Source organism: Prionailurus viverrinus, unplaced genomic scaffold (genome assembly GCF_022837055.1).
Source record: "Prionailurus viverrinus isolate Anna unplaced genomic scaffold, UM_Priviv_1.0 scaffold_35, whole genome shotgun sequence".
NCBI classification, from domain to species: domain Eukaryota; kingdom Metazoa; phylum Chordata; class Mammalia; order Carnivora; family Felidae; genus Prionailurus; species Prionailurus viverrinus.
In genome coordinates, this window is record NW_025927605.1 from 4,367,282 (window position 1) to 4,390,299 (window position 23,018).

General features: G+C 40.1%; 1 protein-coding gene across 2 annotated transcripts in view; it reads left to right on the forward strand.

The window, feature by feature from the left end:
* Nucleotides 1-16,556, forward strand: part of TOP2A (DNA topoisomerase II alpha) — a 28,995-nt gene extending 12,439 nt beyond the window's left edge. The window contains exons 20-35 of one of the 2 annotated variants that reach the window (XM_047845904.1): nt 587-735; nt 2,522-2,753; nt 2,946-3,080; nt 3,210-3,410; nt 3,587-3,782; nt 5,073-5,164; nt 5,266-5,430; nt 5,562-5,645; nt 6,824-7,006; nt 7,346-7,436; nt 12,948-13,100; nt 13,567-13,693; nt 13,813-13,856; nt 14,241-14,381; nt 14,942-15,141; nt 15,453-16,556. In XM_047845904.1, coding sequence (XP_047701860.1) covers nt 587-735; nt 2,522-2,753; nt 2,946-3,080; nt 3,210-3,410; nt 3,587-3,782; nt 5,073-5,164; nt 5,266-5,430; nt 5,562-5,645; nt 6,824-7,006; nt 7,346-7,436; nt 12,948-13,100; nt 13,567-13,693; nt 13,813-13,856; nt 14,241-14,381; nt 14,942-15,141; nt 15,453-15,581 — 2,322 coding nt within the window. In that variant the 3' untranslated portion in view covers nt 15,582-16,556. The remainder of the gene's footprint in view (nt 1-586; nt 736-2,521; nt 2,754-2,945; nt 3,081-3,209; nt 3,411-3,586; nt 3,783-5,072; nt 5,165-5,265; nt 5,431-5,561; nt 5,646-6,823; nt 7,007-7,345; nt 7,437-12,947; nt 13,101-13,566; nt 13,694-13,812; nt 13,857-14,240; nt 14,382-14,941; nt 15,142-15,452) is intronic. The other variant, XM_047845905.1, reaches the window with a different exon arrangement.
* Nucleotides 16,557-23,018: the final 6,462 nt, after the last annotated feature.

Sequence of the window (23,018 nt, forward strand, 5' to 3'; positions counted from 1 at the left end):
GTGGGGCTCAAACTAACGAGCCGCAAGACCATAACCTGAGCTGAAGTCAGATGCTTAACCAACTGAGCTACCCACGTGCCACAGTTTCTAGTACTTTAAAATGTAATGATTGTCTTGCTTGTCACTTTCAATCAAAATGTTCACACAACAAACATTTGTTGAATGCTTACCATGCACCAGGTATATATTTAAAAATCAAATATGTTCTTCAAAGTATAATCACAATTTAACCAGAGGGCCAACACGCATTCATGCAACTATAGAATAAAGTGATGCATGCTAGAATAGAAATGAGCAAAGTGTTGTAACACAAAGGTGGAAATATTTCATTCTGCTGAGGGTGAAGAGAAGAGCTATGCCTTCAAGGTTAAGTAGGACTTGATAAAAACTATTAGAAGGCAAGAGCCCTCAACTTGGAGCCGGAAGTCTTAGGTTTAGGTATGTCTGCCATGTATTTATCTGGGAAGAATCAATAAACATCTATGCCTCATAAAACCGTACACGATTATAGTGAGGTTTAGTTATAATGATATTTTTATTATTAAGAGCCTACAGATCAGATTAATGAATCTTTTTCCACCTCCAGATGTCACTAATGATGACCATTATCAATTTGGCTCAGAATTTTGTGGGTAGCAATAATCTGAACCTCTTGCAACCCATTGGTCAGTTTGGTACCAGGCTGCATGGTGGTAAGGATTCTGCTAGTCCTCGATACATCTTCACAATGCTCAGGTGGGTATGCTTTCAATTTCTAGTGAATTGCCATTTCTAATTTTGAAATAATTAGTTGGCCAAAAATATATAAATTCACTTAATCAGAAAATGTGCTTTTGATGTAAATGCTTAGAGTATTAATTTTTTTTAACTAGCTCATTAAAGTTTATGCTACTTTTTATGATCAGTAGAAAGTCTAAATTCTATTTCAGTTTGACAGCCATGCCTTTGAATTTCTTAGTTGTTTCCTTGCCAAACTAAATGTTTTTACTTCCGTCTCTTATGTTTTCATCTCTTTCATCCTATTGAGCAGTGGTTCTCAACCAGGATAGATTTTTGCACTGCCACCCCATCTCCCAGAAGACATAGTAGTGTCTGGAGACATTTTTGATTGTCATGACTAGGGCAGCTGTGCCATCTAGAAGGCAGTGGCCAGAGATACACCCTATGATGCATAGGACAGTCCCCCACAGCAAAAAATAATCTGACCCATAATGTCAATGCTCAGTTGAGAAACCGTGCTGTGGACTTGGTGTCAGAGTAAAGAGTTTAATTCCTCTGAAATACCACAGCTGAAATCTTACTTCCTTTCTAAGTCTATGGAAAGTACACCATGAATGGTCGATTTTCAGCTGTCACCTTATTTAACCTTTCAGCAGCATTGGATACTTAATCACTTCATCCTCCTTGAAACTCTTCTTTATTTGGACTCTAAGACACTAGACTGTTGGCTTTCCTCATTCGTCTTCTTGGCTGGGTCTTTCTCATCTTCCCAGGCTCTAACTTCTGGCCTGCCCCCAAAGCTCCTTCATTAGCTCTCTTTCCACTAGCTACACTCAACTTCCTATCCATGGATGATATCCCATCCATCTAGACTCACAGTCCCAACCTGAATCTCGTAGAGCTGCCTACCCTCTCAAAATTTACTTCTTGGATGTCTTATAAGCATCTCAAACCGAAGTCCAAAACAAAATTCTTAGCCTTCCTGTCTCAGCAAATTGGATGCTATTGTTCTAATTCTCAGACTAAAAACCTTGTAGTCACCTTTTTTCACATTGGTATCCAATTCATCAGCAAATCCTATGGGTTTTGCATTAGAAAAATACTAAGGCATTCTGTTTACCTAAAGTACTTTAATATAGTCTGCCATCCTTCTTTCATTCTTTATCCTTCATTCTTCATCCTTATAGTAGCCAGTTGATTTTTTTTAAATAGGCCACTCTGGTTCAGAACCTTCCAACTGCTTCGTTTAGAGCAAAATCTAAAGGACCTACATGATCTATGTGCCCACTCCCCATATGGTTTGATTCCATCTCATACTATTGCTGTTCCGAACACACCTGGCCTCTGCCTATACACAAATGTGCCAAGCACACCTTTCAGGGCCTTTAACTTACTGGTCCCTCTGCTTACACTACTCCTTCTCCAGATAACCGCATGATGGCTCATTCTCTCAATTTCTTCTCTGCTCTAATATTATCCTTTCAGAACGTGTGACCGTTCCTTAGCACACTCAATCACTTTTACCTACTTTTTCTTTGTTCTTAGCATTTACCCCACCACCTGACAAAATGTATGTGCATTGTCTATCTCCCTGTAGTAGACTGTGAGCTCCTTTATGTCTGCAGTGCCTAGCACATACAAAGTGCTCAATAAATACTGTTAAACAATTACTAGTCAGCAATTAAAGCCAAGGTAATATGGAAGGTTTTATGCATAGATATGAGACAATACTTGTCCTTCACAAGTTAAGTATCAAAGCCAGTATTTTTATAAAATAACATTCTTTGATTGTTTTCTTTAGCCCTTTGGCTCGGTTGTTATTTCCACCAAAAGATGATCATACATTAAAGTTTTTATATGATGACAATCAACGTGTTGAACCTGAATGGTACATTCCTATTATACCCATGGTGCTGATAAACGGTGCTGAAGGAATCGGTACTGGGTGGTCCTGCAAAATCCCGAACTTTGATATTCGTGAAGTTGTAAATAATATCAGGCGTCTGATGGATGGAGAAGAACCTTTGCCAATGGTAACTATTCTGTGTGTATCAGGATCCTTCGTTTTCATCTGGTTTCAATTCATCAGGCTATATGGTTAAAGAGGACACATCAAATTTATTTCATACTTTAATATTCATTAGATTTATTGTTTAATGCTGTGGGGATTTCAGTTTTTAGTGTCACATTTAGAAAACCTGTTCTTCTTTAAAATACCAATTTAGCTTCCGAGTTACAAGAACTTCAGGGGTACGATTGAAGAGCTGGCTCCAAATCAATATGTGATTAGTGGTGAAGTGGCTATTCTTAATTCCACAACCATTGAAATCTCAGAACTTCCCATCAGAACATGGACCCAGGTACGTAACTGTGGGGTTTTTTTTCTTTGATTTTTATGATCAAGGAAACACTTTGTACTACAGCTTATTAAATACTCATAAGCCTGTGTTTTACACACTTAACAAAAAGATTATTCTATCTTTCTTTAGACATATAAAGAACAGGTTCTAGAACCCATGTTGAATGGCACTGAGAAGACACCACCTCTCATAACCGATTATAGGGAATACCATACAGACACCACTGTGAAGTTTGTTGTGAAGATGACTGAAGAGAAATTGGCAGAGGCAGAGAGAGTGGGACTACACAAAGTCTTCAAACTCCAAACTAGTCTCACATGCAACTCTATGGTATGTCTTATTTTATGAGAGATCCATATGTTTCGATTTGTATTAAAGATCCACCAGTTTTAAAAGGATATCCTAGAATACTTTTATATTTCCGAAGAATAAATTCATTTCTCTAAAACCATTAAAGTTTAGCCAATTTATCTGTTCTTGTCTCTAATCTTGTTTTTCTTTTCTAGGTGCTTTTTGACCATGTAGGATGTTTAAAGAAATATGACACAGTGTTGGATATTCTAAGAGACTTCTTTGAACTCAGGCTTAAATATTATGGATTAAGAAAAGAATGGCTACTAGGAATGCTTGGTGCTGAATCTGCTAAACTGAACAATCAGGCTCGCTTTATCTTAGAGAAAATAGATGGCAAAATAATCATTGGTATGTTTTTGGAATAATAACTGTCTATACAATTATGCCAAACTTTAAACATTTTTAGAGAGAATAATAGTGGAGAGGGAAGGCAAAATCCATTTAGTTCAGCTGGTTACTTATACAAGCATTTATTTTAAATACCTAGGCATTTATAGTTTGAAAAAGATAGCTTTCTTAGACTATCTTGAGAAATCAATATTTAGTTGACATTTAGACAGAACAGAGAGCTAGAAAAAGTACCTGTGTAAAGAGAAGTTAGGTCTGTCTGATAGGGAAAAAAAGAGACTGGAAGGAAGATTATAAATGGCTTATATTACAAGTAAATTGTGTACTGAAGACTGAGTTATGTCTCAGAAATTTTTTTTTTTTAAGACCTTCTAGAAGCACCTAAGTCAGGGTTTAAGTAACCAGGAAGTAAATAGTTTTGATAAAAGCTGGAGTATAAGGAAGATTAAAAGAAATAGCTCAACCCTGTCCAGGGCTAAGTAGGAAAGCTAGGTAACTAACTTATGGGTTATAGGAGCAAGTCCCAAAACATGGCAACATGAGTTCCTTGTGATCACAGAATAATTTTCTGGTGGTACACAAAAATGTTTAACTTCATAGTTAAATGTTCAATTTCATGAATATTTTTAAAACTAATAACACTGTCAGCTCCCTGATTTCATAAGACTGTTGCTTAAGGCGAGGCTAAAATGAGTAATATTGGACATGACTCAAAGAAAACTAAAAGTAAAGGTTGTATTTAGATGAAATAATGTGACTATCCAGTCTTCTTGAGTATAAAAATGTGGAGGGCCTAAACATGTAATCTGTAGCAAATTAATTAATAAAAGATGGCACTCAGAAATTCATTCTGAAATATCAGTAGCTAGTAATTCAATATCCCTCAAAGTGTAATAAATTGGCTGCAGTAGTCCTTGGAAGAGAAAAAAGAAATGGATGCAGCATGGAGAAACCAATGGTTGGGTTGGTGGCACTAAAATCTTGCCCAATGAAATGTTGAAACGTTAATAAGGGAGTATAATTGAGGTAGAGACTTATCAGAAATAAAGGTATGATTGTCTTCTATTCTTTTAAGACTGCTGATTAGGTCAGCAGTCTCATACATGATTTGACTGCCTGCCTTGTGGTAATTTACATCCACAGTGGTTTGGGGAGAAGACTTCTCTCTATACCAGGATATACAAATTTATGTAAGACAAAGACCATTTAATTTTTAGTTTTAATCTTTTGAATTAATATGGTACAACTCATGCTCAAACCCATTATCTATGTTTACTTTTATTTTAATAGAAAATAAGCCAAAGAAGGAATTAATTAAAGTTCTGATTCAGAGGGGTTATGATTCTGATCCTGTGAAGGCTTGGAAAGAAGCCCAGCAAAAGGTAATCTCTTGGTTAGCATTTTTCTATGTTATTAAAGACTGTGTATAATCTGTCTCTGTTTCACATGTCCTGTTAAAGCTACATTTTAATTCCTCCTTTAGGTACCAGATGAAGAAGAAAATGAAGAGAGTGACAATGAAAATGAAGCTGAAAAGGGTGACTCTGTAAAAGATTCTGGACCAACCTTCAACTACCTTCTTGATATGCCTCTTTGGTATCTCACCAAGGAAAAGAAGGATGAACTGTGCAAGCTGAGAAATGAAAAAGTGAGTTATTGGTAGAGGGTACATGCCGCTTAGTTGTTTTAGTAGTGAAAGTACAAACTGCTTCATGAAAATTATGTGCTATTTATTTATGCCCATAAATTAACTCTTAATTTTCTGACTATCTTATGAAGGAACAAGAGCTAGAAACATTAAAGAGAAAGAGTCCATCAGATTTGTGGAAAGAAGACCTAGCTGCTTTTATTGAAGAGCTGGAGGTGTGTCATTTATAATGTCGGCATTAGAGTTTTTATTTTATTTTTTTAAATTATTTTTAAGGTTATTTATTTATTTTTGAGAGAGCGAGAGCGAGCATGGGAGAGGGGCAGAGAGGCGGGGAGAGAGAGAATCCCAAACAGGCTTTGCACTGTCAGCACAGAGCCCGATGTGGGGCTCAAACTCACAAACTGCGAGATCTTGACCTGAGCCGAATCAAGAGTCAGACGCTTAACAGATTGAGCCACCCAGGTGCCCCAAAAGTTATTATTAATGAAATAGTACATTCCAGCAGTATACCTCTTTGTCAAGAAATTTCACAATTGGCAAATAGAAAGGATATAAGAGGCAAAAGGAAACATTCCAAGGTAACACATAAAAGAACGGATTGTTAGGATAAAGTAAATGATACTGGGAAGCATACAGAGAGCAAAGGGCAAGAACTGATTTCTGACTTATTGAGACTGAGAAGATAAAGAATTTAAATGTGTAAGAAGACCAACCCAGCCCCCCAAGTCAACCTAAAAGGACAAAGATATTTACCTTCAGGACTAGCTAATCAGTTTCAGAAGATACTTTGTTACCTAAATCTCACTAATTTGCTTTGTTTTCCAATATTATTTTAAGATAAGAAAAGCATTTCATAAACTAAGTTATAATGCTTACCGTACAGTTTTATATTATTACACTTAGGTATGGATGTACAAGTAGAGTTCCACCCTTTCTCACTTATTTAAGTTTACAAATATGTATATATGTACCTATGTATTTTATCCCTAACCCAGTTTCCCCTTTTTATCTTCAGCAGTTTAAATGGTGGAATCAAGAGTAGAACCCAATCTTCTGTCTCCACACTTGTCAAAGTGGGCCTTAGTTATATATTCACTATTATTGGTGATATACTTAGTTGTACAGTTTGCCACAAATTTACCTTAAGATGTGGGGTGCCTGGCTGGCTCAGTCAGAAGAACATGTGACTCTTGATCTTGAGGTCCTGAGTTCAAGCCCCACACTGGATTTAGAGACTGCATACATACATAAATTTTTAAAAAATTTTTATATTAAGATGTACAGATTGAAATCAGTTTGACTGTTGCCTTTTATTCTATTCCTATAACTAGCCTAGATTTTGTATTGTCTTTGTTGGCTTATAAACTTGCTTTCTTTTACCCCTTTGTAGGCTGTTGAAACAAAGGAAAAACAAGAAGAACAAATAGGACTCCCTGGGAAAGGGGGGAAAGCAAAGGGGAAAAAAATACAGATGGCTGAAGTTTTGCCTTCTCCATGTGGGAAAAGAGTCATCCCCCGAGTGACCATAGAGATGAAAGCAGAGGCAGAAAAGAAAATTAAAAAGAAAATTAAGGTAATACTCTTGAAAAGTTATACACTAAAATACTTGAAACATATTTCAACTTAAAATTGAATAAATGATATAAAATTTCTAAGCCCATAGTTTGTAAGTTATCCTATATTTAATCAAAACTTGTCTTTCCTGTGAACCTAATTTTTTTTTTTTTTTTTTTTTTGGTGTTTAAGTATCTTGAAAAAGTCATGCCCATACCTTTATTCATAGCTCTTAACCAAAACTTAAAGAAAAAAAATCACTCTTTGACTAGATATATATTTGTATATTTGACCTTACATTATTCCAAATAATAAGTTGACAGAACTTGACCATCTTTGTCTTGCTCTCTTTTATTAGAGTGAAAACACTGAAGGGAGCCCTCAAGAGGATGGTATGGAACTAGAAGGTCTGAAACAAAGGTTGGAGAAGAAACAGAAAAGAGAACCAGGTATTAAAACATTTTAAGTAAAATGTATAGACTTGAGATTAAATTTTGTCTGTTACCTAGTATATTCCGCATACATGTTCAGCACTAACATGATGGAGGACTATGTCTGAAGTTTACCTGAACCTCCCTAACACTGTCCTTGGATTTGATTTATTTTAGAAGAGATCATTTTGAAATAATTCGTTAATTTGGCAACTTGCATTCCTTAGTTGGGAATCTAAAGAAAACACACTCAGTTTATTAGATTTCACTTTCTAGCCAGTTAAAAGGCCCTGATATATATTATATAAAGGTTCCTGAGAACAGTGAGCACATCTTAGTCATGTTTGTATTACTCCTGTAGTTGAATACCATATAACCACGTCTGGGTTATAAGTAGCACCCAGTAAATTAAATTTAAGAATTTTACTACACAGGGACGCCTGGGTGGCTCAGTTGGTTAAGCGTCCAGCTTAGGCTCAGGTCATGTCACAGTTTGTGGGTTCAAGCTCCGCATTGGGCCCTGTGCTGACAGCGCAGACCCTGTGTCTTCCACCCGCCCCCCACCCCTTTCTCTGCCCCTTCCCAGCTTGTGCGCTCTCTCTCTCTCTCTCTCTCTCTCTCTCTCAAAAATGAATATTTTTTAAAAAAGAATTTTACTAGCCATTTGATTATGCCCTCACTGAGTATGTACTTTTTTTAACTTCTTCATTAAGATATTCACATATCAGGGGCGCCTGGTGGCTCAGTCGGTTAAGTGACCGACCTCAGCTCAGGTCATGACCTCACAGTTTGTGGGTTCGAGCCCCGCATCGGGCTCTGTGCTGACAGCTTGGAGCCTGGAGCCTGCTTCGGATTCTGTGTCTCCCTCTCTCTCTGTTCCTCCCCCGCTCACACTCTCTCTCTCTCTCTCAAAAATAAATAAAGATTCAACAGTTGTTTTTTTTTTTTTTTTAATTTTTTTTTTTTTTTAACGTTTATTTATTTTTGAGACAGAGAGAGACAGAGCATGAACGGGGGAGGGTCAGAGAGAGGGAGACACAGAATCTGAAACAGGCTCCAGGCTCTGAGCTGTCAGCACAGAGCCCGATGCGGGGCTCGAACTCACGGACCGCGAGATCATGACCTGAGCCGAAGTTGGCCGCTTAACCGACTGAGCCACCCAGGCGCCCCATACTCAACAGTTTTAAAACACTTTTTTGTCCCAAAAAGAAACACTTTACCCATTAATGGTCACTCTCTCTGTTTCCTCCCAATTTCCCCTCCCCCTATACAATCATTAATCTACTTTCTGTCTCTAGATTTACTTACTCTGGACATTTCATATGAATGGAATCATATAATATGTGGTCTATTGTGCCTGGCTTTTTTCACTTAGCATACTTTCAAGGGTGGTCCATGTAGTAACATGTATCAATACTTAATTCTTTTTTATTGTCAAATAGTATTTCATAGTATGGATATACATTTTATTTGTTCATTGGTTGATAGGTATCTGGCTTGTTTCCACTTTTTGGGTATTGTGAACACTGCTATGAACATTCATATATAAGTATTTATGTGGAGTTCATGGGTTTGTTTGTTTTTAAGTAGGCTCCACGCTGGGTGTGGAGCCCAACCCAGGGGCTTGTACTCACAACTCTGACATCAAGAACTGAGCTGAGATCAGGAGTCAGGTGCTTAACTGACTGAGCCACCCAGGTACCCCCGTGGACTTAATGTTTTGATTTCTTTGGGATAGATACGTAGGAGTGGAATCGTGTGGGGTGATAGGATTTTTTATGTTTAACATTTTAAAGAACCCTCTGCACTGTTTTTCAGAGCAGCTGCACCATTTTACATTCCTTCCAGCAATGTAGAAGCGTTCCGGTTTCTCCACATCTTCACCAACACTGTTAATTCATTGTCACTCTTTTTCATTCTAGCCATGCTAGTGGATATGAAGTGGTTATCTCACTGTGGTTTTGGTTTGCATTTCCCTATTAGCTAATGATTGAGTTGAGTATCTTTTCATGTTGCTTGTTGGCCTTTTATATTTCTTTGGAAAAATACCTATTCAGACCCTTGGCCCATTTTTTAAAAATCTTTTTTCTTAATGTTTATTGAGAGAGAGAGAATATGAGCAGGGAAGGGGCAGAGAGAGAGGGAGACCCAGAATCTGAAATAGGCTCCAGGCTCTGAGCTGTCAGCACAGAGCCCACCTAGGGCCTCAAACTCCCCGCAAGATCATGACCTGAGCCGAAGTCGGATACCCAACTGACTGAACCACCTAAGCTCCCCTTTATTTTTATTAAAAAAAAAATTTTTTTTTAATGTTTATTTATTTTTGAGAGAGACAGAGCACGAGCACGGGAGGGGCAGAGAGAGAAAGGGAGAGACAGAATCTGAAGCAGGCTCCAGGCTTTGAGCTGTCAGCACAGAGCCCAACGCGGGGCTCGAACTCACGAACTACAAGAACATGACCTAAGCCCGAAATTAGTTGCTTAACTGACTGAACCACCCAGGCACCCCCCCCCCAAATTTTTTTTAATGTTTATTTATTTTTGAGAGAGAGAGAGTGCGACAGAGTGTGGGGGTGGGGTGGGGAGCAGAGTGAGAGAGAGACACAGAATCTGAAGCAGGCTCACGGCTCTGTGCTGTCAGCACAGAGCCCGATGTGAGGCTCAAACTCACGAACTGCCATATCATGACCTGAGCTAAAGTTCAACACTTAACTGACTGAGCCACCCAGGCAGCAGCCCATTTTTTTAATTGAGTTGTCTTTTGTTGTTGTTGAGTTTATTGTAAGATTTCTTTATGTATTCTAGATGCCAGTCCTTTATCAGATACATAATTCTCAAATATTTTCTCCTATAGATTATTTTTTTTATTTTCTTGATGATGTCCTTTGAAGCACAAGTTTTGTTGTTTTTTTTTTTTTAACTTTTCAACCTCTAAGAACAGTTTATTCTAGTTTTTTTAATTTAATTTTTTTTTTAATTTACATACAAGTTAGTTGGCATAGAGTGCAACAATGATTTCAGGAGTAGATTCCTTAGTGCCTCTTACCCATTTAGCCCATGGCCCCTCCCACAACCTCTCCAGTAACCCTCTGTTTGTTCTCCATATTTAGGAGTCTCTTATGTTTTGTCCCCCTCCCTGTTTTTATATTAGTTTTGCTTCCCTTCCCTTATGTTCATCTGTTTTGTATCTTAAAGTCCTCATATGATATTTGTCTTTTTCCAGCTGACTAATTTCACTTAGCATAATACCTTCTCGTTCCATCCTCATAGTTGCAAATGGCAAGATTTCATTCTTTTTGATTGCCAAGTAAGACTCGGTGTGTGTGTGTGTTGGGTGTGTGTGTGTGTGTGTGTGTGTGTGTGTGTATGTGTGTGTGTACACACACATACACACACACACACCACATCTTCTTTATCCATTCATCCATCGATGGACATTTGGGCTCCTTCCATACTTTGCCTATTGCTGATAGGAAGCACAAGTTTTTAATTGTGATGAAATCTAAGTTATCTTCTTTTTTTCCTTTTGTTGCTTGTGTTTTTGGTATCATATCTAATCTTTTGCCAAGTCCAAGGTCATGAAGATTCACCCCTATGTTTTCTTCTAAGAGTTTTAGTTTTAGCTCTTACATTTAGGTCTCTGATGAATTGTGAATTAATTTTTGTATGTGGCATTAGAAAGGAGTCCAACTTCATTCTTTTGCATGTGGATATCCAGTTGTCCCAGCACCATATTGAAAAACCTTTTTTCCCTATTAAATTGTCTTCACCCTTGTCAAAAATCAGTTAGTCATAAATATTAAGGTTTATTTATGGATTCTCAATTCCATTGATCTGTAAATCTAACCTTGACTGTCTACTTTTTTTTACTTTGAGATAGCATGTGCGAGAGGAGGAGAGAGGCAGAGGGAGAGAGAGATCTCAAGCACGCTCCATGCTCAGTGTGGAGCCCGATATGGGGCTCAATCCCACAACCTGAGCATGACCTGAGCCAAAATCAAGATTCAGATGCTCAACCAACTAAGCCACCCAGGCGCCCCAAATATCTACTTTTAATAGATAATGTGTGCTCAGTTCTGTGGGGAATGAAAAGATGAATAAAACAGATGAAAACATCTTAGTATTAAACTAAAGAAGTAATAAAAGCATGCCAAATTGTGCAAAATTATATTAACTTTAAACCTAGCTAGCAGTCGGTTAGCATATAAAACCAATGAATCACTTGAATGTTTTGAGCATTCATGTTCCCATTACTCTCAAATAATGTGAAGGCACAAGAAGTGGGAGAGCATGGTGTTTACCTTCAAGAGGTTTATCAGGAAAGTTAAAGCAATATATACTAACCATTGTAGGAACTGAGAGAAAGGCGAGATCAGTGTGGGTGCATGTACATTGTAGAGGCTTTGTGAGAGAGGTAAAACTTGGGTTACAGTCCTGAAGCGTGGATAAGATTTAGGTATTCTAGATTAGGAAAAGAAAAATGGGCATATAATATGCATGGGACAATGAGAAGACCTCCTCAATGGGGGCCGAGGGGCACGCTTATATTGGGAAGTAGTAAAAAAAACAGAACAAAAAAACTTAAACTAGATGACAGAGAGATAGAAAACCAGGTTGTTGGAGGATGCTGGATAAGATTAGCGTCAACTAGGAAATCTGACGTAGATAGGTATACTGACAAGAATATGAAGGATGGTATAAGATCAGTGAGGGTGCTGCCCTTCTCCTCTTTGGGCCAGGACTAGTGACTTTAAACCTCCTTACTCGGCCATTAGACACCCTCAAGGTTTCATCCTAGCCATTCTTTTCTGTTTGAATTGTCTCCCTTGCCTTGACTTCAACAATAACCTTCTGTTGATCTTGCATCTATTCTTGCCCCTTTCCAATCACTATCCTGCAACCTGAGAGAACTTTTTAAAATTCAAATCTGGTTATATTGGTTCCCTGTTTAAAACAAAATCCTTGGGGTTCCTGAATGGCTTAATCCGTAGAGCATGCAGCTCTTGATCTTGAGGTCATGGGTTCAAGCCCCACATTGGATGTACAGCTTACTTAAATAAGTAATAAATAAAAATTTAAAAATTTAAAGGCTTAAGACCAGCCTCTCTCCCTGCAACTTCTGTTTTCTAGCCATAATGGATTTCTTTCATTTTCCTAAATGTACTGTTTTCCCCACAGGTCCGTTGTACATGGTATTTTCTGCGCTGTAATATTTCATTACCCACTTACCTTCAACTAGCTCATTCTAAACTTGAGGTCTCAGCTCAAGCATTTCTTGGAACAGTCTTCTTATTTAAATACATACACACATGCCTCATACCCTACATAGACACATTATATTTATTTATGGGATTAGATGACCAAGCTATATAAGCTCGATAGGAAGAGGGACTATATCCGTTTCCATTCACCATTGTATTCTCAATACTAGCACAGAGCTCAATAAATACTTGAAAGATGGATGGATGGTAGATGGAGAAAAGTGTGGCTAAGAATATATGAAAGTGGTTAATTCCTATCTCCCTTCTAGGTACCAAGACAAAGAAGCAAACTACGTTGCCATTTAAACCAGTCAAAAAAGGAAAGAAGAGAAACCCCTGGTCTGATTCAGAATCAGATATGAGCAGTAATGAAAGTGACTTTGATGTTCCCCCACGAGAGATAGAGCCACGGAGAGCAGCAAGTAAGCACAAGCGAACAACATGCTAGATATGTTGCAAGATCTGGGCCAGTGTATTTCAGGACACAAATCCCAGAAATTATTATATACTAGAGCGGTAATTACTAAGTTTTTAAAAAACTACAGCATCTTTTAGGATATTAAACTAAGGGGCGCCTGGGTGGCGCAGTCGGTTAAGCGTCCGACTTCAGCCAGGTCATGATCTCGCGGTCCGTGAGTTCGAGCCCCGTGTCGGGCTCTGGGCTGATGGCTCAGAGCCTGGAGCCTGTTTCCGATTCTGTGTCTCCCTCTCTCTCTGCCCCTCCCCCGTTCATGCTCTGTCTCTGTCCCAAAAATAAAAATAAACGTTGAAAAAAAAAAAAAAAAAGGATATTAAACTAAAACTTAAATCTTCATGAATTGTTATAGCAATCTGTGAATTACATATTTCTGTTCCCCTCTTTTATTCTTTGATGTATGTTTTTTATAGCAAAAACCAAATTTACAGTGGATTTGGATTCAGATGATGATTTCTCAGATTTTGATGAAAAAACTCAAGATGAGGATTTTGTCCCATCAGATGTTAGCCCAGTTAAGACCAAAACTTCCCCACCAGTGTAAGTATCTTCTCTAACATGAGTCTTATCATCGTGATTGTTGTCAATAGTCAATGATACATTCTTTGACACATGTAGAATTGGTTGTCAGGATGTTGATGGTTTCCTCTTTATTCTAGACCTACTAACAAAGAACTGAAGCCACAGAAGAGTGCCACATCAGGTATTATTTAATTAAAAATAGTGAGATGTCTGCTTCACTGGGGCACTTGGGTCTAGTGGGTTCTAATCTGGACTACGTTATCCGAGTCCTGCCTTGGAAGATAAATGTGGGTTCTTGTTAGCATTGCGTTGATGTTGTTCATTAGGGTTAGTTGCACAGAAACAGGTTCTATACTTAATATACTGAAAGTCATCACATGCTTGCTGGGTGCTAGAGGTACAAAAAATATCTGCTGATGAAGAATCCAGAAATTAGAACAAAGTTATAAGAGTATGTTTTAAATATTCTAGAAAAGTCACAGACTTGGTATTTAAATGGGAACTCAGAGAAGGAAATGGATTTTTGTGTGTTGCTTATATGTGCTATTTTCCTTTCCATTCGAAGTAATGGACCTTGATGCTGGTGGTGCCAAGGACAGTGTACCACCTTCTCTAGATTCTCCGGCCGCTGATTTCTCAGCTGAAACTGAAATCATAAACCCTGTTTCTAAAAAGAAGGTAGCGGTGAAGAAGACGGCAGCAAAAAGTGAGCCTCAGTCTTTCAAAAGGGTTAATGTTAGGATTAAGAAGCTGGCTACCACAAATGAATTCAATTTTTTATTCCCAAAAATTACTATTAATATTGAAATTAAACCTTTCCCAAGTGAAAGCAAATATTTAGATCTTTGTAATCAAAACTGGTGGTCAGAAGGTCTAAAATCAGCATATATCTCAAAATGCCAGGTGTTATCTATCTCATTATCTATGACAGGGATAAGGTTTATAAACAGTTGCAAAGGTTTAATGTAAAACATACACCTATAAAAAAATTAGATGCTGAGGCTCCTAGATGGCTCAGTTGGTTAAGTGTTCCACTCTTGATCTCAGCTCAGGTCTTGATCTCAGGGTCATGAGTTCAAGCCCCGCCTAGTAAAATAGGAGCCTACTTAAAAATACTTAAGAATAGTTTTGATTCTCTAATGTATTTTCAGCTCTATTAGATTTTTTCCTATGTTAAATGTAAGCATTCAACAGCTTGCTAAAGAAAGTCCACAGTAGAATAATCCATCTAGCGTGGACATGATGAATGCCTGTGTTGACTTGCAAGTCAGTCTTCCACCTCCACTGCAGGTGCCAAAAAAAGGGCTGCACCAAAAGGAACCAAAAAGGAGCCAGGCTTGAATTCTGATGTCTCTCAAAAGCCTGATCCTCCCAAAACCAAAAATCGCCGCAAAAGGAAGCCATCCACTTCTGATGATTCTGACTCTAATTTTGAGAAAATGATTTCTAAGACAGTCACAAGCAAGGTGAGTATTTATCCTAGTTCGTCTGTTTGTTATAGCTGTTTTAAAATGCATAATTAAGATTTGCTCTTAATCTGACACATTTTTAAGAAAATAAATTTAAATCTCCTAATCCATTTAGCTTTTACATACTGTATCACAGTTACATTTAAAAATATGCCACTTAGTCAATGAGAGACTAGCCTTAGATCTATTTCTTACTACTTATTAGAAGGTGGGAAACTTCTTGAATTATAGTCTGTTGATACAGTTTTTCCAGTGAAATGTTGCTGTCAGACTAACATTGTGCAAATTACATGGACTTCCTCTTGTAGAAATCCAAGGGGGAGAGTGAGGATTTCCATCTGGACTTAGACTCAGCTGTGGCTCCTCGGGCGAAATCTGGACGGGCAAAGAAACCTATAAAGTACCTCGAAGAATCAGATGAAGATGATCTGTTCTAAAATGTGATTATTTTAAGTAATGGTCTTATTGAGCCCAAGACTGATTTTAGAGTTACCTGAATCCCTTAATTTCCTCCCTTCTGAATTTCATTTGGGGAAGGTAGTTTTAATGCCGAATCATCAAAGTGAAGTGTATAAAGCCCAAGTATCCCTTCCCTTTTTATAATACTGTCTAAATAGTGACCACCTCATGGGCATTGTTTTCTTCTCTGCTTTGTCTATGTTTTGACTGTCTTTTCTTTTGTCTTTAGAATCTGATTTTAAATTCTTCTGGACTCTAGAGATGTGTGGTCACTTCAGCATATACAGTTTACTGACCATTCATTAAGCTAAAATTGTTATAATAGTGTCTATTCTGCCTCCTTTCAATTTCCTACTTTCCGTAAATATGAGATAGAGCATGATTAATTCTGTTTTACCTTAAAATTTAGGTAATTTTCCATCAGATAGAACTTTATAGTTCTAATACAAATACTCCCCACTCAGCCTTTTATGTGCTGAATTTCTGCTCAAGCAATAAGAAAATTACTCATATTCTTTATATCCTTTTGAATATTAGCAGAGGCTGAAGAAAACACCTTGGCTGTGTCTGTATAACCTCAACACAGTCAATAGGATGAAGAAAATTAGACCATAAGTTATGTGACTATCTCAGCTCTTGACTTGTCCCCTTGGGCTGTCTCCAAGTCCAAATCTCCCAAAGAACAAATGTCTAGGGAGCACTGGATTGCAGAAAAGTGGAGGACAGCATTCAGAGATCTTCTATGAGTGCCATACTCAGCAGTGAGCAGTTATATCCACTTTGGGAAATCTCTATAATTTTCAACTTACAAACTTTTTAAGACCTTTCTGCATTTTTACATGTTGTGTGACTTGAGTGGTGTTATCAATGTTTTTGTAAATATTTACTATGTTTTTCTATTTCACTTAATTTCAACAATTTTGTACTTTAATAAAATGTTCTAAACATTGCAACCCGTTGATTGATTGCCCCTTTTGGTGGGGGGGGGGCCTTGCAATATACCCTTTACTTTACTCTAAAATATATCCCTCTTGGGGCGCCTGGGTGGCGCAGTCGGTTAAGCGTCCGACTTCAGCCAGGTCACGATCTCGCGGTCCGTGAGTTCGAGCCCCGCGTCGGGCTCTGGGCTGATGGCTCGGAGCCTGGAGCCTGTTTCCGATTCTGTGTCTCCCTCTCTCTCTGACCCTCCCCCGTTCATGCTCTGTCTCTCTGTCCCCAAAATAAACGTTGAAAAAAAAAAAAATTTTTAAATATATCCCTCTTCACTCCCTTTTGAGAACTATTCTGATCATGTGCTGATGTACCGACCTAACAGCCCCTGGCCGTGTGGTAACAGGTCTAAGAGATAGGCATCATGACCTAACCAAAGCCAATCAGGTTTTTTCCTGGGATTTTATACATGGGTACAAAGTTCTTCCATCTCCTTCATACTCAGAAGGCCTTGGCCCTACATCAGTAAGTAGTTTCAAATATGCATGTCTTTTTTTTAAATTCCTTTACAACTATTTTGATAATCGGGACAACTATTTGATGATCTCAATAAGGGCAACTGGCTAACCATTTAGAAAAAAGAGAAATGTTAGATAAATCCAATTCCTTCCTCACATCTTATACCAAAGCTAAGTTCAAACAGACAATATTTATTTAAATGTCAAAAGCAAAACCATTTAGAAATGTACCAGAAGAAAAGTAATCTTGAGTTACAGAGGGATAACCAAAACATATCCCCAAGGGTAGTGTTGACAAAGATCTGGAAAAATGATCCCTTTCGTCAGAATCTGGGCAAAGAGGCCAAACTCTGTCTCAAAAACTCTCACTTTAAGAAATTTAGTTCAAAGGACACCTGGTGGTTCAGTTGGTTAAGTGTCCAACTCTTGAATTCAGCTCAGGTTGTGATCTCACGGTTGTGGGTTCAATCCCCACATCAGGCTCTGCACTGACAGCATTGAATCTGCTTGGGATTCTCATCTCCCTCTCCCTCTGCCCTTCTGCTCAAGCGCACTCTCTCTCAAAAATAAACATTAAGAAAGTTCAAGAGAAGAATTGAAACATGCAAAACCATGTAAACACAGAAATACAGGAAATCTCAATATCCTAGTTACATAATGTTACAAATGCTACCATTGGGGGAGAGTGGGGCAAAGTACACAAGGGATCTCTGTTTCTCAAAACTACATAAAAATCTACAATTACCTCAAGAAAAGCCACATGCAAAGATGTTTTTTTAAAAAGATGCTTATTGGGGCACCTGAGTGGCTCAGTTGGTTAGGCGTCTGACTTCAGCTCAGGTCATTATCTTGCGTTCGTGAGTTCGAGCCCTGCATCAGGCTCTGTGCTGACAGCTTTGGAGCCTGGAGTTGCTTCGGATTCTGTGTCTCCTCTCTCACTGCCGCTCCCCTGCTCACACTCCGTCTCTCTCTCAAAAATAAATAATAAACATTAAAAATTTTTTTTAATTTTTTTTCAACGTTTATTTTTGGGACAGAGAGAGACAGAGCATGAACGGGGGAGGGGCAGAGAGAGAGGGAGACACAGAATCGGAAACAGGCTCCAGGCTCTGAGCCATCAGCCCAGAGCCTGACGCGGGGCTCGAACCCACGGACCGCGAGATCGTGACCCGGCTGAAGTCGGACGCTTAACTGACTGCGCCACCCAGGCGCCCCAACATTAAAAAATTTTTTAAAGAAGCTATAGATTCTATTTAAAAAAAAAAAAAGATGCTCATTGAAGTTTATGTAATAAAACTGAAAGTAACCTAAACGTCCAACGAACAGGAGACTTCAGATAAAACAATTGGTTTAAACAAATTATGGTACAATGAGGAATACCAGGTACTCATTAACAATGATATATTTGGGGGGAAAAGAAAAATATTGATTGACATGAAAAGACACCCAAGACCTTACTGAGTGAAGAAAGCAAGCAGATTACAAATCAGAGGTGAAGTCCCTGTCTGGTAAGTATGCATTTGTTTATAAAATAAATCAAAGCGTATAAACCCTCTTTAAAAAGAAAAAGAAACCTTTACCTTTTAAAGGTGGAAGTTTGTTCCCAGCAAAGCACTTGCTAACTAAAAGACTGAGTAAATACATCTCTTGACTATTCATTCTAGACATTCGAGAAGATAAAAATTCTAGTGCTAATAAACTTGGTCGTACACATTTAAACCCTTTATAGAATGTAATTATTTCTCCTACACAGGAAACATTGCTTAATAAATACATATTACATCAATTAGAATTACAAAAGAATACTTACTGGGAAAATAAGGGATTCAAAACTTGCATTAGTTGATATATAATACAATAAGCTTACTAAGGCTTTTTGTTCTTTTATTATATTTTTTTAGAGACAGGAAGAAAAATCCCACTCAACCGAGCCACCCAGGTGCCCTATCCTTTTTGCTTTTTTTAAATACATTGCATCCCACTGTTTTGCTGAAGGGGAATTTTTTAAGTGATTCCTAGCCATTTTTCCTAAAACCCAAAGACAAAATTTTTGCATGCATTTTTTTACTTCTAGAGTGAGGGATATCTGTTCTGACCTATCCAGCACCTCTTTCCTCAGTAATTCCACTTTGGGAAGATTATTCTGGAGTCCGAAAAACAAAAAGTTTGTGTCCAAAAGCATTCATCGTGGCATTATTTACACTGGTGAAAAATGGAACAGAATAGGTGTACTGCAATGGAAGAATTGGTTAAACTGGTACACCCTTATCATGTATTACCAAGTCATTAAAAGTCATATTTTCCCAGAACATTTAATAGCACAGGAAAGTCATTGTGTTGGGTAGAGGGGGAAAAAAGATACAAAAACTATCCTGTATAATGCATCAAAACTCATTAAGTTATATTATAAAATGGTGCATTTCGCTGCGTGTAAACAAAATAGGAAACGCTATCTTTTAGATAGTATGAGGCTCAAATATAAACCAGAGCTTCTCAAACTTGCACTTACAAATCCACTAGAGATCTTGTTAAACTGCAGATTCTGATTCAGTAGGCCTGGAGTGAGGTCTGAAGTTGTGTTACTAGTAATTTCCCCAAGTGATGTCAGTGCTGCTGTTTGGAGAGCCTACTTGGAAAAGCAAAGGTGTACAGTACATATCAGTGCTCCTCCGTGTGTGTGTGTGCTCCCTGGACCAGCAGGATTAGCATGACCTGAGAGCTTGCTACAAATTCAAATTATCAGGCCCACTCCAGAACCGGGTGATTTAAAAGCGCCTGTTTTAAAAAGCGCTCCGTTAATTCTGATCCAAACTGAAGTTTGAGACCAAATGCTATGTGCACTGAAAGGCCAACTGCAAGTTGCAGCAAACCGTCATCTGCTTTTCTTTGGATAATGAGATCTGGGTGATCTCATTTTCTTCTTTGCATCTTCCTATAGTTCACAAAAATAGTCAATGTTACATGGTTTTATTCGAAATGAAAATAACTATAATTTTTTTCAGGTTTTTAAAGTAATAAATGGGCTCCAGTTCTAAAATGATGCTGAACTTGTACCACGCCAGGAATCGATCTCAGGTGTTTCTTACCGATGGGCCGCCCGCACCACTGCAAATCTGAGGAGGGTGTCCGCAAGCTGTGTTGAAAAACTGTGTGGCGGTTAATTGTAGGTGTCAACTTGACTGGGTTAAGGATGCCCAGATAGCCTGTAAAATATTACTGAGTGTGTCTCTTAGGGTGTCTCCAGAACAAATTAGCATTTGAATCAGTAGAGTGGGTAAAGATCACCATTACCAATGCGGATGGGCACCATCCAATCCGCTGAGAACCTAAATAGAACTGTTCAGCGGGTGGGGGCAGACCTGGGGGAACTAGTTTCTCTGAATCCCCACCTCCGCGGAGAAAGCGATTAAGTGGTGCAGCTCTGCGACAATGTGGGTTAAATTCCCCTTTACTGGATGTAAGGCCACCTACCGGGGAGAAAAGACTACATTTCCCAGCCTTCCTTGCGGAAGGTCATCCTGGCCGATGATAATTGAGCAGTCGGTCACATGGCAGCTTCCGGGACTTTCTGAGAGAGCCGTTTTTGCACAAATTTGTCCCTCCTTCGTCCCTTCCTCCATCTGCTGCCTGGAATGCGGCGGAGGAGGAATGGTGAAGGACGAGGACCACACCCAGGGAGGAGTTTGGAAGGAGCCTGCACCCCCAAGGACTTTGAGGCACAGAGCTGCCCCTCCTCCCTGAACAGCCCATCGCCCTCCTCCTTTTGTGTGAGAGGGAAACCAGCTTCTCTTGTTTAAGCCACGGTTTAGTAGCTGTGCTGTTACAGCCGAACCTAATCTTAAATAATTATAGAGCCAAGGGAGGAGGGAAGGCCTGAAGGGGAAGCAGGTCCCCGTGAGTGATAAAACCGCAGAGCCTGAGGGGTCTATTGGGAACCACAGGCTGAGGGCGGGGAGAAGAGAGAGGAGCGGGGACAACCTGTGAACCGAAGGTCACCTGTCCGGAGGATTTGCAGGCCTGGAAAGAGTTTGAAGGGTCAGACACTGTGCGGCGGAGGGGGGAGGGGGGATGGGGAATGCTCCAGAGTAATCAGAAGCCAACACAACCACGCATCTGACTCCCTCACCTTTCCCACCCAGGCCGAGGGGGAAGGTGAGGGAGGAATTTTACCGTTAACCCGTTTGGGGGTTTTCATTTCTACCCAGGACTAGACATTCTGATTACCGATCTCAGACCAAATCAGCCACTTAAGTGATCACTAGCTTTAGAGGAGACCAGAGTTAGCAAATGAGGCAGAGTGAGCTCACCGTCTTGGGGCAGAGATGGTCTGCCCCGTCCGCAACCCTCCCACCCCAACCTTCACCCACCCAGCCTCTACCACGTGCCAGGAACTGTTCTAGGTGCTGACACGGGACAGTGAGCAGGGCACCTCGTGGAGCATACATGCTAATGGAGGAGATGGGTGCTACACGGGATACAATTTTTAAATAACCAAGTATGTTATGTAGTGATCAGTGCAAAGGAAATAAAGCTGAGAAAGGGGATAGGAAGTAGGGGGTTAAATTCCCGTTAGGAAGGTTAGGGAAGGCCTCACTAAAAGGCAACATTTCCGTAAAGACTAAAAAATGTTGGAGGGGTTGGGATGCCTGGGTGGCTCAGTTGGTTGGGCGCCTCTTGATTTCAGCTCGGGTCATGATCTCACAGTTCGTGAATTCAAGCCCTGAGTCAGTGGGAGCCTGCTTGGGATTCTCTCGTTCTCTCTCTCTCTCTCTCTCCCTCATGCGCAGTCTCTCAAAATATATAAATGAACTTTAAAAAAAAAATGTTAGGGGGCACGGGGAGAGAAAATACAGCCATGTGTTGATGATGTCACTTACTGGGTACAACCATGTAGTGCCTGCATATGTGTGTCTATGTGTGACAGAATGGGAATTGGCTCCCCAGCCCCCACAGGGTAGAGTGAAGTGTCTGGGACAGAGATTGAATATGAAACTGGGCAGGATGGGCCTCTCAGCCCAGCTCAAGACCTTAAGTATGGCCAAGAATGGGGCCATGTGTCACCAGCCCTGGGCAGCATCAGTGACACCTCCTCTCAGTCTGGACAGCGCTATCTGGGAAGGAGGACGGGCTCCGGAGATTGTACAGTCTCCTGTGTCTGGCCTGTGGCATCAGGGATTGTGGACAGCATGTGGCCATGCTCCTGCCTCACCCTAGCCCACTACCTCTGCCATTTTCCATTCCCCAAAAGCAGACAGATCTGATGGGGTTTTTCCAGGCTGGGCCAGTGTCCTCACCCAGCAGGGGCTGTGAGGACAGGGCAGGGACCATTCCTGGACAGTCAGGAGAGATGAGGTGTGTCCCTGAGCCCCCATGGCTGGGGCTGGGGGTCGGGGGTCGGGGAGCAGCTTTGCCAGGAGCAGGCAGAGGTGAGGGTTGGGAAAGTCAGCCATACCCCCACCCCACATCCTGTTTTTGGAATGTGGGGCCCCAGCATGTGCTTTCCTTTGGACTTTGTCCAAGGCAGTGTCTCCCCACCCAGGTCCACTCCCAAGGGAACCCTGCATGACAGTGCGGAGGGTTCCCCACCACATCCATCATTAACCGAGGGTTTTTCCAGGCTGGGCTGGACCCCTGAGCCAGTGTAGGTGAAGGGCACATTTCCCACCCCTCCCTGAAATCAGGCCAGGGGGTCCCTGTCAACACATGGAAAACTATACAGGCCCCCATGGCTGACGGGGAAAGGAAATGTCATGGAGGGGGAGGTTCTTGGCCTCCCCACTCAGAGAGGGGCAGGCGTGTCTGGGCCCACCAGACCCAACCAAAGCCCTGGGGATGGTCAGGCCCCGGAACACCACCTGGGAAGCCCAGCCAAGCTAGAGTGAGAACAGTTCCATGAGGGGCTTAAGCACATGGGCTCCCAACCCATCAAGCCAGGCATGAGACGGGAACTGGCTATTTACTTGCTGT